The sequence below is a fragment of the Leucoraja erinacea genome, chromosome 32 (assembly GCF_028641065.1).
Source record: "Leucoraja erinacea ecotype New England chromosome 32, Leri_hhj_1, whole genome shotgun sequence".
Classification (NCBI taxonomy): Eukaryota; Metazoa; Chordata; class Chondrichthyes; order Rajiformes; family Rajidae; genus Leucoraja; species Leucoraja erinaceus.
This window is the reverse complement of record NC_073408.1, coordinates 893,280-910,000: the sequence shown is the minus strand read 5'-3', so window position 1 is coordinate 910,000 and position 16,721 is coordinate 893,280. Positions and strand designations below refer to the sequence as shown.

Here is a 16,721-nt window from a genome sequence, read left to right as displayed (position 1 = left end):
GCTGACTTACTCCAGCACTATAACCTGTGTCTCCATGTCACTGAGAGGCCCTGCTCACTCTGAGAACAACACTGGGGCAGCGGTAGAGTTGCTGCCTCACAGCGCCAGAGACCCAGGTTCGATCCTGACTACGGGTGCTGTCTGTACGGAGTTTGTATGTTCTCCCCGTGACATGCAAGGGTTTTCTCCAGGTGCTCTAGTTTCCTCCCACATTTAAAGACCTACAGATTTGTACGTTAATTGGCTTCGGTAAAAATTGTAAAATTGTCCCTGGTGTGTAGGATAGCGCTAGTGTACAGGGATCGCTGGCCAGCATGGACTTGGTGGGCCGATGGGCCTGTTTCTGTGCTGTATCTCTAAACTAAATTCAACTGCAATTTCCCAGTCTGTGTCTCTAATGCAGTGAATGATTGAGGAAGCTGAGTTTCTGTGTTATTTTTTTACTAGCTTCCTTGACTGAATCAGGAGGTTGTATTGACCAAGATGAAGTGTTTGTAATCACATGATATCCCTCGTGTTTTCCACCCAATTATGTCGCCTAGGAGTCCGGTTACAGTTGTAATATTGGAAACCTAGCAGCCCATTTGCTGACTAATGGTCCAATCTTCAATTGTTGGAACAGTGTGCCGGGTATATAGCCCAGCGCACCAGTCAACCGCTCTGCTGTAATCACATTCATGCATCCACGGGAAAGGACAGATGAGGTCTTGGTTTCCTGAGGCATCTTGGATAAGGTGCCTGTCGGGAGTGTCAGCATCTTTAAATAGGTAGGTGAACCTCCCCTCCCCTCCCCTCTGTAATAACTCCTGAATGTGTCCACTACTGGGGTCAGCCTGTCCAATGCCCATAAAACAGCCCCACTTGGTATTCCTTCAATAAACACAGGAGACCCTCAGCTGGTTCAGCAACGTCGGTGGAGTGAGGAAGATAATGGCTCAGCTCTGACACTCTGTGGAAGAGATTTGGATCAGAGTGGTTATTCTGTTTTACTCCACAGCTGCTTCCTGACCTGATGAAGGTTTCTGCCAGTTCCTATTCTACTGGTAGAAAGCTACAAGTTCCTCAGTGTAAATATCACCAGCAACTTATCCTTGACCAGCCATATCGAAACAATGACCAAGAAAACACACCAATGCCTATACTTCTTTAGAAGGTTTAGTAAGTTCGGCAAGTCCCCAACATCCCTCACCAACTTCTACAGATTCCGATCGGGTGGCATCACAGCACGGTTTGGGAACAGCTCAGTACCAGACCGCAATAAATTGCAGAGATTGTGGACGCAGCCCAGACCATCACACCAACCAATCTCTCTTCCATTGACTCCATCTACACCTCATGCTGTCTCAGCAAGGCCACCAACATAACCAAGGACCAGTCTCACCCCAGTCACTCCCTCTTCTCCCCTCTCCCATCGTGCAAGAGGTACAGAAGTGTGGAAACGCACACCTCCAGATTCAGGGACAGTTTCTTCCCAGTTGTTATCAGGCAACTGAACCATCCTACCACCAACTAGAGATTGGTCCTGAACTACTATCTACCTCATTGGAGACCCTCGGACTATCTTCAATCTGGACTTTAACTTATACTAAACATTATTCCCTTTATCCTGTATATTTACACTGTAGACGGCTTGATTGTAATCATGTATAGTCTTTCCACTGACTGGACATCACGCAACAAATAAAGCCTTTCACTGAACCTCGGTACACGGGACAATAAACTAAACTATTTCAGATTTCCATAATTTGCCATTTTTTTCATGTTATTTCTTCCTTTATGTCTTGTCCTTACAGACACTAATCTGATATTCCTTGGTGAGCATGTAACTCGCCAATACCATTCTATTTAATTCTAGGTGATTTTAAGCATAATTTCCCTGGGCAGTCACTTAGAGCAGTCACTTCCCCTGTGGTCAGATGATCAATACCTTCTGCAGCTCTAATGGCCAAAGTTCCTTCTGAACACTCTTTATAAACACAGGACCACTCCTATGACACTTTAATGCAGCCCTGCGTGAGGTTGTGCCATCCTTTTCTTCACCCATCATAGAAACATAGACAATAGGTGCAGGAGTAGGCCATTTGGTCCTTCGAGCCAGCACCGCCATTCAATATGATCATGGCTGATCTTCCAGAATCAGTACCCCGTTCCTCCATTCTGTTAGCCCTAAGAGCAATATCCAACTCTCTCTTGAGTACATCATCATCCAAGAACTGCTTGAGGGAGAACATCTGAGTTTATCAGCATTCAGGAAGGTTGGTGAATGGAAATGATTCCAAAGCCTTAACACATTCCATGATGTCTTGGTGATGAATGTAGATGTGGTGGCAGGCAGCACAGTTGTCACGTGTGCGTTGAGGTGAATGTTATTGACCACAACACAGTGAAGGAAGCAGGGACAACTACCAGATGTTGTTGTGTGGTCTGTCTCCCTGGGTTACGGGGAAACCTGTCTTGTTCCAGTCTCCACATTACAAATTCTCCCACCTTTTAAATAAAAAACCTAGTTCCTGGTGTCATGCCGGGTGATGAGTTTATTATAATAACAATAGACACAACATGCTGGAGTAACTCAACCACGCAGGCAGCATCTGTGGAGAAAAGGAATAGAAACATAGAAACATAGAAAATAGGTGCAGGAGTAGGCCATTCGGCCCTTCGAGCCTGCACCGCCATTCAATATGATCATGGCTGATCATCCAACTCAGTATCCCGTACCTGCCTTCTCTCCATACCCCCTGATCTCTTTAGCCACAAGGGCCACATCTAATTCCCTCTTAAATATTAAGAATAGGTGACGTTTCAGGTGGAGACCCTTCTTCAGAGAGTCAGGGAGGGGGATACTGGAATGATGGGACATACAGAACAACAGCTTGCCTCACATATGGTTTTGTCTTGACTTAAATGCATTCTTTCTGCAGCTTTGGCTACCAATTCTATGACTAATTATATGCACAAATTGTAGCTTAGTTTAGAGATACCTCATAGAAACAGGCCCTTCGGCCCACCAAGTCCAGGATCACCCACACACTAGTTCCTTGTTATCCCACTTTCTCATCCACTCCCTACACACTAGGGCCTATTTACAGAGGGCCAATGAACCTACAACCCCTGCACGTGTTTGGGCTGTGGAGGAAACCCACGCAGTCACATGGAAGACATGCAAACTCCACACAGCCAGCACTGGAGATCAGATCGAACCTGGGTCTCGGGTGCTGTGAGGCAGCAGCTCTACCCGCTGCGCCGCCCATTAATCTGAAACAAGTGGGAGTGTGAAACCAAAATGATCATCTACATCAGACACAACTTAGATGTGAGTCACTGGTCTATTTATAAGATGCCTCTACCTGTAGGCTCCTGTACTTTGTGCTGGAGGGGTGGGGCCAGGGCTGGAACACTGTCAAGTCACTGCATTATAGTCCCACTCACCTGGGCTTTCCCCATAACACTGTGATCTCACCTGCAACTTGTGCTGCAGTTTCGTCCAGCACTTCCTGCTTCACACACGGCGGCAAACCTGTCTGCAGTCGCTCGCAACCATGGTTAAAAAGTCTCGAAAGGTAATGGGGAACTTTGTCCTTGTCTCTCTGCAACAGTTAAAATGCCTTTTGTGTGCATTGTGTAAATTGAGTTGAAACTTGACACCATGGCAGTTCGCGCCTGCGTTTTGTTTCGCTGTTTGCCGCGCAAGATGAGGTTAGAGATTGCTTTGCATTAGTTTTAGCTGTAAACGTTGATATATTCCCCATGTCTCCTGGTTCACCCCCTCGCCATTTGTTCTGCGGCAGTTTGTTCTAAATAATGAGCCCGTCTAGTTTCATTTTGAACCTGTAACTTGTCTGTGTGTCTCCACCCCAGGTGTGGGTCCAGGCACCTGAGCAATAGACCGTGCTCACCTTGGGGGTGGGGGCAGTGCTTGTGTGTGTCCGAGATGTCCACATTCCCCTCTCCCATCATAGATGAGGCCCTCACTCGTGTCTCCTCGCTCACCCTCCCCCTGGTCCTCACCTTCCACCCCACCCCACTAGACGCATATTCCCATCTCCACTCATTTCCGCCTTCTGCAGAGACCGTTCCCTCCGCAACTCCCTGGTTAACTCGTCCCTTCCCACCACCCCTGGTCTCCCCAGGTACCTTCCTCTGCAGTTGCAGAAGATGCAACACCTGCCGCTTTTTCCTCATCTCCCTTCTAAATGTCTTGCCCCTTATCACAGACACAGCGACCAAGAGGAGCAGCCCCGTGTAGTTCTGTTTACTCCACTGCACCCCCGTCAGTGTGATGGGATAGGGTTAGACTGTCCAGGCCTAACCCTGAGATGTGTCTCGCAGGCAGAGTCGTGGCTGGTTGGTGTACAGTGTAAATACAGCAGCAACTGCCTGCCAGCAACGGCAGCCTGATGTTGTGGTTCTGGTCGGGGAAAGATTTGCTGCTCAGACAACACCCATCAACAAAGGCCAGGAGAGGGGATTGGGGAGGCAGCAGAGTGCACGGATGGGGGGCAAGTCAAGGTGTTAGAGCAGGAGGCAGCAGAGTGCACGGGAGGGGACTCTATTCAATTTTTTTTTTTCAATTTAAAATTTTTTATAGGCATGATATCATACATCGTTATATTGCCAAAGTATAAAACGTAACATACATATTTAAAATGCATAAATATAAATACAAGTATATAGTGGATGGATAGATATGTCCCTGTACATATACTCGCAATTGACCATTAGCCCTTTATTGATTGCTATACGTTCTTGCAGTATAACAGAATAGCAAGTTTAGCAATTCAATATCAATTTCTTATTTCTAATGTCAATTAGTGTGTGCGTGCACATGTGCATGTTGGTCATTCGCTGTCTCTCAGGTTATGGCATGCTGTTACGTATTGTGCACCAAGGTATGCCGTATTTCCTTCACCAAGGATTACTGTCTTTAAAGGGCTGCTCACACGCACAGTGTCTCTAAAATCACATCTCCTGATCCTTATTTTTAGTCAAAGATGTTCTGCATTTCCTGAAAGCCATTTTGGTCCCGTTGTAGCTGAATATTCTCCGCTATGAAGTGAGATGGATTTGCAACTCAATGGCACCTTCATAGGCAATGAAGGACACTTCCATTGCTGCTTTATTGCCATGTGCAAAGTCCATACACACAAGCCCTGATTAGCAAACTGTACAGCAATGATCTACCGATCCTGCATGGAAGAGGTGCCATGTTCCAAGTCCAGTCCGTGCTCTAGTTGTTATGAGCGGTGCCCGACCCAGGCGAGCCCCAGGCTGTTGCAGGGCCTGCAGCTGTCGCCTTCCTTGGTCGTGTGGGTTGGCCAGTGAACCCACGTCCTCCTCTCCTGTCCACCTTTGTGCCCTGGGGGGTGGGATCCTAGCAAAAGGATTTGAGGACAGGAGCAGGGAGGTTCTACTGCAGTTGTACAGGGTCTTGGTGAGACCACACCTGGAGTATTGCGTACAGTTTTGGTCTCCCAATGTGAGGAAGGACATTCTTGCCATAGAGGGAGTGCAGAGAAGGTTCACCAGACTGATTCCTGGGATGTCAGGACTTTCATATGAAGAAAGACTGGATAGACTCGGTTTGTACTCTCTAGAATTTAGGAGATTGGGGGGGGGGGGGGGATCTTATAGAAACTTACAAAATTCTTAAGGGGTTGGACAGGCTAGATGCAGGAAGATTGTTCCCGATGTTGGGGTAGTCGAGGACAATGGGTCACAGTTTAAGGATAGAGGGGAAATCCTTTAGGACCGAGATGAGAAAAACATTTTTCACACAGAGAGTGGTGAATCTCTGGAATTCTCTGCCACAGAAGGTAGTTGAGGCCAGTTCATTGGCTATATTTAAGAGGGAGTGAGATGTGGCCCTTGTGGCTAAAGGGATCAGGGGGTATGGAGAGAAGGCAGGTACGGGATACTGAGTTGGATGATCAGCCATGATCATATTGAATGGTGGTGCAGGCTCGAAGGGCCGAATGGCCTACTCCTGCACCTATTTTCTATGTTTCTATGTTTCTATACTCCTGCAGCCGATCTCAAGGTCGCGCTGGGCCAGACCCCGGTCCCCTCTCCTCTCCTCTCCTCTCCTCTCCCCTCCACTCCTCACTCCTCGCTGCGTACTGAACCGGGACATGTCCTGCCATCAAGGCCACTGTGACACTCCTGGACAATCCTCCCTGTATACTGGTCACCACTGGCAACAACTCTGGGTGCTGATATTAATCCTTCAACTAGCGTGACTGAAGATGACCAATGTGATATTGATCATGGATCATAATCTAGTAGTTGTTCCTGAAGCTGCTGCTGTTGGTCTTCAGCGCTCTATACATCCGATGGTAGCAGTGAGAAGGAAGCCTGGTCTGGTCTGGTCTGGTCTGGCTGGTGGAGTTCCTTGGTGATTGATGTCACCATCTGATGGAGGAACATGGTGTTGATGGTGGGGGATGGGTTGGTGGAAGTCTGGCCATGATATGGCAGTGTTCACTGCTACTTAGAGATGCCAATGCAATTGGATCAAGTCATTGAGTGATACAGCATGGTGCTGTTTGTGGTATCAAGAGTTGGTCCATGGTGCTCTGTTGTTGTGGTGGGATCAGGGCCCTGCAGGTTGATTCAAGAACCTGGTATCTGTTCCTGGATCTGCTGATGTGGGACTTCAGGCCTCTGTAACTTCTGCCCGATTGTAGCAGTGAGAAGTGGGCATGGCCCAATAGTGGGGGTCTTTGATAGATGTCATCTCTTGAGGCAGCGCCTTGTGTCAATGTTTTTGATGGTGGGGAGATGTGAGCCTGTGCTGGACTGGGCTGGTGTAAATATGCAACAATATAATTGTCTGCCAAGTCCCCGAGTTCCTGGCAATCTGCACCGATTTTTGCCAAATGTCCGTGGAGATTTATTTCATCGCTTGTTTTCTCTGCCACTTATTCCTCCTCCACACTCCTGGCACTGTTCATCCTTCACGTATCTACCATCACGTCCCATTTGATCATCTAACCATTTAACTGGTGTTCAAAAGCAAAAAGTATAATTTTGTTTAATTTCCTCCGATTTTTATTTTCTTCTTCCCCTCTCCCCTCCATCACCGCCCACATTAAACATTCATTGATTGGAGCTCTATCCTGGAGATTAATCCCAAATTCCTGCACAATCCTTAAAGGCCCAAACAACCTGGGTCCCAGTCACACACCCCTGACCAAAGATCTTATAGCAGAGGAAGATGGGTTACTCTCACGCAAATGTGAGGTACGCTCATGGGCGGATTCATGGGTGATTATAGGACACATTTTAGCAACCTGACTCCGCCATCTTGTTCCGCTTTCTTGCTCCCGCCTTCTTGCTTCCGGCCAAAGATTGGATCCGCAGCGAGGAGAAGGAGTGCGGGGCCCGGGGCAGCGGGGAGAGAGTGCGGGGCAGCGGGGAGAGAGAGTGTGGGGCCCGGGGCAGCGGGGAGAGAGAGTGCCCCAAGACAATGTTTCTTATTTACAATGTTTCTTATTTAATGTCCCTTGTCTAGTCTGAAATAAAGTTCATTATTGGATTAGAAGAGATATAATTGTGTGTGTTATATACATTTATATAATTTTCATGTATGTGTGTTTATAAACATTTTATTCCTTAACAAGAATCAACAGAATTATGAACTAACAGAATTATGAATCTAACCCTATATCACGCACAAAAAGTCCCCCCCTGTCAATCACCCTGCGAGTCGGGTCGGTTCAGGTTACTACAAAATCAACTTAAACACTGCTTGTGAGCCATTTAAAAAGAAATTATTTAAAAAATATTAAAAAAGACAATTACCAGAATCAAATTTTATTCTTGACAAGAAGTTTGAACTGACAGATTTATGAATCTGACCCACACAAACTGTTGCCCCGCAACATTGATTACAGTGCGAGTCGGGTCGGGTTAGGTAGGCTCAGGTTGCTAAAATGGGCGTGGAAAATGCCCATGATCCCCTCCATAGCGTACTACACGTCAGTCCATTGCATTTAGCAGGAGTAGTCTATCTTGCTCTGCTATAAGATCTTTGCTCCTGACCTTCAGTGTAAGGTGCTCGACCTAACACCTGAACTTGCTGCCTTGGCAGTCCCCCCCACCTGTGTAGGAAGGAACTGCAGATGCTGGTTTAAACCGAAGATAGACACAAAATGCTGGAGTAACTCAGTGGGACAGGCTGCGTCTCTGGAGAGAAGGAAGGGGGGACTATTCGGGTTGAGACCCTTCCTGTTGCTGTATTCGAGGGATTTCTCTTGGAGATTCTGGGAGTCTGTTGTTGACATTTGGGCATCCAATCGAGTTGGGTTTTTGGTGAAAGCTGAACTCTCCCTTTGAGTGTGATTTGTGAATGAAGTGTTGCTTTTGTTACAACCCAACAGGTTCATTAGTATCCATCATAAATGCATCCAGCTGTCTTGAGGCAGTGTCATTGTACACATGTGCCTGGCCCAAACCAAGATGTTTTCTGAACCACAATGATCTATGATGGGGCTGGAATGCAAATGTATCCAAAATCCAAATCATTTGCATTTAATCTTGTATCCACGGCCATTAGTTTGATCGTAATCATTTTATATATATTTTTTTTTACATGCTCTCCTCTCTTCTCACGAATACATCTAAATTATTCACACCTTTTTTGTTTCTCCTTCAGACTGGGCAAGTTCTGTTGCTTCCATTTCCTCTCCATCCTTCATCCAGAGTAGAATCTGTGGTGATAGATAGTAGCCATTCGCCGCTCAGCTGCCTGGCTTCAAGTGATTGTTGCTTTTATCTTTATCATAACACACAGGAGGACTATTGGCCCGTTGAGTCCCACTCCACGTCATTTGTCCTATTTCTCTGTCCCCCTGCGATTTACTGTCACTCGTACCATTGGCCCTCACTTCATCTCCTGGTCGGGTAACCTTCTGGAATCAGGGACCGGGGGGAATCCCAGGCAATCACACAGTTTGCAAAATGACCAGGCAGCAATGTTTTGGCTGCAGAAAGATCTAATATCCTGGGCTGCTGCAGTCAGGGTGTGGGGTTGGAGGGAGATGCTGCTTGTTTACCTACAGCTGCTATCAAATTAAGTGAAATAATCAGTTTGCCCTTTGTGTTAGTTTACTCTATGTAAATGGAATGGTGAATAAACATCCTGCCTATAATTACCTGCTGTGAGTTAAACGATAAGCATGTTCAGATCACATGGGGGTGAGGGGGTGGGACAGGTGGATGAGGAAATACTGGAAAATTAATCTGGTCAGAGAGTTTTGCAGAGTCTGGCTGCTTCCCTGTTGCCCAGTGCTTGTGTCTGTGTCAGCCTCCACACAGTGTCTGTGTCTGCCAGCCTCCATTCAGTGCCTGCGTCTGCCAGCCTCCACACAGTGCCTGCGTCTGCCAGCCTCCACATAGTGCCTGTGTCTGCCAGCCTCCACATAGTGCCTGTGTCTGCCAGTACACACTGTGTCTGCGTCTGCCAGCCTCCACTCAGTGCCTGCGTCTGCCAGCCTCCACACAGTGCCTGTGTCTGCCAGCCTCCACACAGTGCCTGTGTCTGCCAGCCTCCACACAGTGCCTGTGTCTGCCAGCCTCCACACAGTGCCTGTGTCTGCCAGCCTACACACTGTGTCTGCGTCTGCCAGCCTCCACTCAGTGCCTGCGTCTGCCAGCCTCCACATAGTGCCTGTGTCTGCCAGCCTCCACTCAGTGCCTGCATCTGCCTCCAAGGTATTTTCCAGTGTCCGCTATTACTCGCTACTGGCAACGATCTCGCTGTGAATGGGAGGAGTGGATGGGAGGAACTGTAAAGTTGGGATACAGTTGTCAACTCTGGTTGGTATTCCTCAAGATTTAATCCTGTCATCTCCTTCTGCCCTCTATCTGCCCTTCCTCCACCCTCTATCTGCCCTTCCTCCACCCTCTATCTGCCCTTCCTGCGCCCTCTATCTGCCCTTCCTCCACCCTCTACCGTTGCCCCGAACATGTGTATGGAACGCAAGGATCTTTATAAAAGATCCCACCCCATTGGGGTCAATGTTCGGACCAGTTTCCCATGACATAGGCTGAACTGCCATCCAGTTACCATTTGACCTGCTCTCCTGCCCTCTCCAAGTTACCCAGTTCACATCAATCCCTTCCCTTCTCTTGGTCCCTGATCCTGTCAGACTGCTTTTTTAAAAATATTTAATTGATTAGAAGTGAGTACAATGCATTGGTACAAAAACGATGTCAACATATTACATTCTCTGTACAACTCCCTTTTTTTTAAAGAGAGGTGAGAAAGGAGAGAAGAAAAAGAGGTTGTGAAAAGTGAAGAATAGATTAGTGAGCGTGGGTGAAAAACCAATAAAGAAAAAGTGAAAGAGAAGGAATAAGTGAAGAAGGAGAGCAGGAGGGAGATGATTCCATCGCCACAGTGAGATGATTTTTTTAAATATTCTAAATCATCTTTCACCCATACCTGAAACTGTTGGTGTTCATGATACTATGTCACCACATGAATCCAAGAAATCAATAAATAACCATATAACAATTACAGCACGGAAACAGGCCATCTCGGCCCTACAAGTCCGTGCCGAACAAATTTTTTTTCCCCTTAGTCCCACCTGCCTGCACTCATACCATAACCCTCCATTCCCTTCTCATCCATATGCTTATCCAATTTATTTTTAAATGATACCAATGAACCTGCCTCCACTACTTCCACTGGAAGCTCATTCCACACCGCTACCACTCTCTGAGTAAAGAAGTTCCCCCTCATATTACCCCTAAACTTCTGTCCCTTAATTCTGAAGTCATGTCCTCTTGTTTGAATCCTCCCTATTCTCAAAGGGAAAAGCTTGTCCACATCAACTCTGTCTATCCCTCTCATCATTTTAAAGACCTCTATCAAGTCCCCCCTCAACCTTCTGCGCTCCAGAGAATAAAGACCTAACTTATTCAACCTATCTGTAACTTAGTTGTTGAAATGGGGACAAACTCCTTAAGAATAGGTCTTGTTTGTCTATTAGGAGGAGTCTCATTTCTTCCAAATGTGCTGTGTCCAGCATATTACTGATCCACATTTTAAATGTTGGTATATTAGCATTTTTCCAAAATTTAAGTATAAGTTTTTTTGCTGTTATTAACCCATAGTTGAAAAATGAGTTTTGGTGTGTATTTAATTTGTTCTCATCTCCACTTACTCCACATATAATCATTTCTGTATTAGGTTCCATTTTTGTCTTAAATAATTTTGAGAATATATCAAGTATGTCACACCAAAATTTATAAAGTTTTGAACAAGCGACAAATGTAATATTGGCATTTTGAGAAAGACATTTATCACAAATGGGAGAAATTTTTGGATAAAATTTATTCAACCTAGTTTTGGAATAATATAATCTAGTGTAATATTTTAAACTGAATTAAGTTATGTCTAGCATTGATCGAACATTTATGTATATGTATCAAATATTTTTCCCATGTTTTTTTTGAGATTTTTATCATTAATTCTTTTTCCCAGTCTTCTCTAATTGCCTCTGTTGATGGCAATTCTATATTTAAAATACTGTTATACAAGTATGAAATTAATTTTGTTGACTCCGCATTGATATTCATTACTTCTTCTGGTTGGTATTCCTCAAGATTTAATCCCATCATCTACTTCCGCCCTCTATCTGCCCTTCCTCCACCCTCTACCGTTGCCCCGAACATGTGTATGGAACGCAAGGATCTTTAAAAAAGATCCCACCCCATTGGGGTCAATGTTCGGACCAGTTTCCCATGACATAGGCTGAACTGCCATCCAGTTACCATTTGACCTGCTCTCTTGCCCTCTCCAAGTTACCCAGTTCACATCAATCCCTTCCCTTCTCTTGGTCCCTGATCCTGTCAGACTGCTAACCATCCAATGACCATTGACTGTCCCCATAACTGATATGTTTCGATGTTTGTGTTCCTTGATTGTTGGAGACCGTACATCGATGTCCTGCTCCCAACCCACCAAGCCCACATGGACCATCCAATGCCCCCCCCACATCAGTTCCATTTCATGTTTGGTCCACTCCCAGTGGCTGCCCCGACCCTCCACCACTCACCAATGCATTAGGGATGATTTTGATTGTCTAACCAGACTGATTCCTGGGATGTCAGGACTGTCTTATGAAGAAAGACTGGATAGACTCGGCTTGTACTCGCTAGAATTTAGAAGATTGAGGGGGGGATCTTATAGAAACGTACAAAATTCTTAAGGGGTTGGACAGGCTAGATGCAGGAAGATTGTTCCCGATGTTGGGGAAGTCCAGAACAAGGGGTCACAGTTTAAGGATAAGGGGGAAATCTTTTCGGACCGAGTAAAACTTTTTTCACACACAGAGTGGTGAATCTCTGGAATTCTCTGCCACAGAAGGTAGTTGAGGCCACAGTTCATTGGCTATATTTAAGAGGGAGTTAGATGTGGCCCTTGTGGCTAAAGGGATCAGGGGGTATGGAGAGAAGGCAGGTACAGGATACTGAGTTGGATGATCAGCCATGATCATATTGAATGGCGGTGCAGGCTCGAAGGGCCGAATGGCCTCCTCTTGCACCTATTGTCTATGTTTCTAATTAACCCACCAGTGTGCCAGTTGTGTGTGGAAACCATAGCAGCAGGGGAAATCCGTGATCCCCCCCCCCCCCCCACAACCCGGACACACACATTCCTCCTTGCACACTAACAATCCCACTCTGACTTCCTTATCCCATCTGTATGCCAGCCCTTTGTCATCTTACTGCTCCTGTATTGAATTGCCTCTCTTTAGACTGTGGACTTTAGAGACACAGCATGGAAACAGTCCCTTCGGCCCATCGAATCCATGCCGACCAGCAATTACCCAGTACATTAACATTATCCTGTATACACACACACACACACACGGGACAATTTTTGCCAAAGCTAATTAACCTACAAACCCGCACGTCTTTGGAGTGTGGGAGGAAACCGGAGCGCCCGGAGAAAAGCCACGCGGTCACATGGAGACAGCGTACAGACAGCGCCCGTAGTCTGGATTGAACCCGGGTCTCTGGCAGATTTTGACTCCTCTACACCCACTTGCCTGGTTTGGTTTACATGCTGACAAACCTGGTCACAGAATCGAAGCCAAGACCTGCGCACGCCTGCTTGTGCCACCGTGTATTTGTGGACGTGGCCTTGGTTCCTTTCTATTTGCCGCTCAACAACTGTTGCAGATTCCATGTGTTGCTGACATATTGGTCCCTACATTGGCCCGTAGCTGCGGAACCTGCAGCCGTGGGGTCATTGATGGACAGCACTAGCTATGGGGAGAGGTGCACAGACTTGGATTGTTTACTAAGCATCAAACACTGAGGGGAGATGATGGAAGTGTGGGAAATTGAGAGCCATGAAAGTGTTACATTGTCAGCCTTTTTTCCTGGAGTATAATTATCAAATACTCGAGGTTTAGGTTTAAGGTGAGGGGGGAAAAGTTTCAAGGAGGTTTGCTGGGCATGTTTTCACACAGTAGTTGTGGGTTGGAAACAGGAACGATGGTGACATTGAAGAGTCGTTTAGACAGGTGTGTGCATGGGCAGGGTTGGGTGGATATAGACATGATAGTTGGGCAGATGGGATAGTTTACATTGCACTCATGCTCATTATTGCCTTTTATCATGCATCTATACACCGTGGACGGCTCGATTGTAATCATGTATTATCTTTCCAATGACTGGTTAGCACACAAGAATATTTACAAGCTGGTTTTCCAAATTCCAAATTGTACATTAGACGATATTCTAGAAATATTCACTATCGGTTTTGCCTTTTGTTCTCGACTGCGTTAGAGAGTGAAGGTTCGACTCTGGGAACTATGCAGTTTGACATCATTCCAAACCAGCAAAACCTCCTCTTGTGGCCATTGTTTTGGACAAACCCTGATTCAGACAGTGAATCTGAACAATGTAACTATGCTCAGCGACAATCTCTTATTCTGTTGACATTACGCCCATGGAATTAAAATCCGCTGCAAAATTCAGTAGCAGGTTGATTCATTAACCAGAAAACATAGGTCACCTATCCATGTTCTCCACAGATGCTGCCTGACCCGCTGAGTTACTCCAGCACTCTGTGAAACATCACCTATCCATGTTCTCCACAGATGCTGCCTGACCCACTGAGTTACTCCAGCACTCTGTGAAACGTCACCTATCCATGTTCTCCACAGATGCTGCCTGACCCGCTGAGTTACTCCAGCACTCTGTGAAACGTCACCTATCCATGTTCTCCACAGATGCTGCCCGACCCACTGAGTTACTCCAGCACTCTGTGAAACGTCACCTATCCATGTTCTCCACAGATGCTGCCTGACCCGCTGAGTTACTCCAGCACTCTGTGTCTTTTGATTGAATGGTCATGTTCATTTTAATTGAAAGCTTGAAGGGAGAGCTGTACATGGGTGTGGGGAGAGAGTTGATGTGAGGGTGTTTGAGTGATTACATAGTGGTCTGGGAGAGCTGCCCTCCCCAATAATCCAACAGTTGGTGAAACATGACCATTGCAAACATTTCCTTTTTGGCATATTTCCTGGGTCAAATATCTACAATGGATTATGTGGCAAGGTTGTAAAGTGATCCAGTTAATTCCAGTGGTCTAGATTGAATGTGGAAGAGGTTAGACAAGGTCTCGAGTGTATTGTTGAACAGGTGTGCAAGGACCATCGTTTCCTCATTCACAGTGTTGGCTCATTCCTGCGGTGATGGCTCACTTCTCGGTTTGATGTGAAAGGAAGATGGTTCCCCTCTTCTGTCTTCAACCTTTGTAAATGATTTAGGTGATGACCATTGTAGATTTTCAAATGTTTCGAGGCAACAAGGTTTGACGTAGAGGTCTGGTGCTAAGGTGCAAGGGAACATTCTGAGATAGACGATCGTTCTACAGGGAGTGTAAGTCAACCCAGCGACTGTGTCTGTAGATACTGCAGAAGGTTTGAAAGTTTCCCAAATATGGGAGCAGAAATCAAATCGTGATGTGGACGAACAATTGATAGAATTGAATCAAAGTGTAATGGGCTGTGAGTCAGCCGGATAATTAATTTTTTTCAAGTTAAGGGGGCACGGTGGCACAGCGGTAGAGTTGTTGCCTCGCAGCATCAGAGTTCTGGGTTCGATCCTGACCACGGGTGCTGTCTGTACGGAGTTTGCACGTTCTCCCCGTGACCTGGTAGGTTTTCTCCAATATCCTCGGTTTCCTCCCACACTCCAAAGACGTGCAGGTTTGTAGGTTTATTGGCCTGGTGTAAATGTAAATTGTCCTTGGTGTGTGTAGGATAGTGTTAATGTGCAGGGATCGCTGGTTGGCGAGGGCTCGGTGGGCCGAAGGGTGTGTTTCTGCGCTGTATCTCTAAACTAAATCTCGAGTGTTGTTTTCTGAAGCATTGCAATCATGGTAATTTATTCCTGCGCTGGCTAGCTGAGTGATCGCAGGAATGGAGTGGCTTGGGGGGGAATGTGATATTATAGCCGTTACAGTAACGGGGCTGAGGGAAGGCAGTCTAGCAGTCCGATATTGCAGGTATCGATGCTACAGGCATGGTACGGAGGAGCATAGGGCTGTCTTTTTAGCCAGGGAAGACATATCTACGAAAGGGCTGCATCTGCTGCTATGTACCACGGCAGGAATGTGTCCAGGGAACTTTTATAACAGCCATCACCAATAGGTGGCACCACCTGTGTACTGTGTTAGAAACATAGACAATAGGTGCAGGAGGAGGCCATTCGGCCCTTCGAGCCAGCACCGTCATTCATTGTGATCATGGCTGATCATCCCCTATCAATAACCCCGTGCCTGCCTTCTCCCCATATCCCTTGACTCCACTAGCCCCTAGAGCTCTATCTAACTCTCTCTTAAATCCATCTAGTGACTTGGCCTCCACTGCCCTCTGTGGCAGGGAATTCCACTGATTCACAACTCTCTGGGTGAAAAAGTTTTTTCTCATCTCAGTCTTAAATGGCCTCCATTTATTCTAAGACTGTGGCCCCTGGTTCTGGACTCGCCCAACATTGGGAACATTTTTCCTGCATCTACCTTGACCAGTCCTTTTATAATTGTATATGTTTCTATAAAATCATTCCCCCTCATCCTTCTAAACTCCAGTAAATACAAGCCTAGTCTTTTCAATCTTTCCTCATGACAGTCCCGGCCATCCCAGGGATCAATCTCGTGAACCTACGCTGCACTGCCTCAATCACAAGGATGTCCTTCCTCAAATTAGGAGACCAAAACAGTACACAATACTCCAGATGTGCTATCACCAGAACTCTATACAACTGCAGAAGAAGCTCTCTACTCCTGTACTGAAATCCTCTTGTTATGAAGGCCAACATTCCATTAGCTATCTTCACTGCCTGCTGTACCTGCATGCCAACTTTCAGTGTTTAAGAGGGAACTGCAGATGCTGGAGAATCGAAGGTTACACAGAAAAGCTGGAGAAACTCAGCGGGTGCAGCAGCATCTATGGAGCGAAGGAAATAGGCAACGTTTCGAGCGGAAACCCTTCTTCAGACTGCTACTGTCTGAAGAAGGGTTTCGGCCCGAAACGTTGCCTATTTCCTTCGCTCCATAGATGCTGCTGCACCCGCTGAGTTTCTCCAGCTTTTCTGTGTAACCTGCCAACTTTCAGTGACTGGTGTACAAGGACACCCAGGTCTCGCTGCACCTCCCCCTTACCTAACCTAACCCCATTGAGATAATAATCTGCCCCCTT

General features: G+C 46.4%; 2 protein-coding genes across 5 annotated transcripts in view; one reads left to right on the top strand and one right to left on the bottom strand.

The window, feature by feature from the left end:
* The window catches only part of LOC129712248 (FXYD domain-containing ion transport regulator 6-like), a 171,498-nt gene extending 165,386 nt beyond the window's left edge, over nt 1-6,112 (bottom strand). The window contains exon 1 of the mRNA XM_055660526.1: nt 6,096-6,112. The gene's annotated coding sequence lies outside the window, so the exon portion shown is untranslated. The remainder of the gene's footprint in view (nt 1-6,095) is intronic.
* Nucleotides 1-16,721, top strand: part of LOC129712244 (transmembrane protease serine 4-like) — a 50,197-nt gene that overhangs the window by 2,672 nt on the left and 30,804 nt on the right. Inside the window, exon 1 of one of the 4 annotated variants that reach the window (XM_055660520.1) lies at nt 749-767. The exons of 1 other annotated variant lie outside the window; for it this stretch is intronic. Coding sequence is in view for 2 of the 3 variants with exons in the window: in XM_055660516.1 (XP_055516491.1) it covers nt 9,763-9,816 (54 nt within the window). In the remaining variant the exon portion in view is untranslated. Of the gene's footprint in view, nt 1-748; nt 768-3,347; nt 3,561-9,747; nt 9,817-16,721 lie in introns of those variants that run through there. 2 more of the 4 variants (XM_055660518.1, XM_055660516.1) reach the window with 2 other exon arrangements.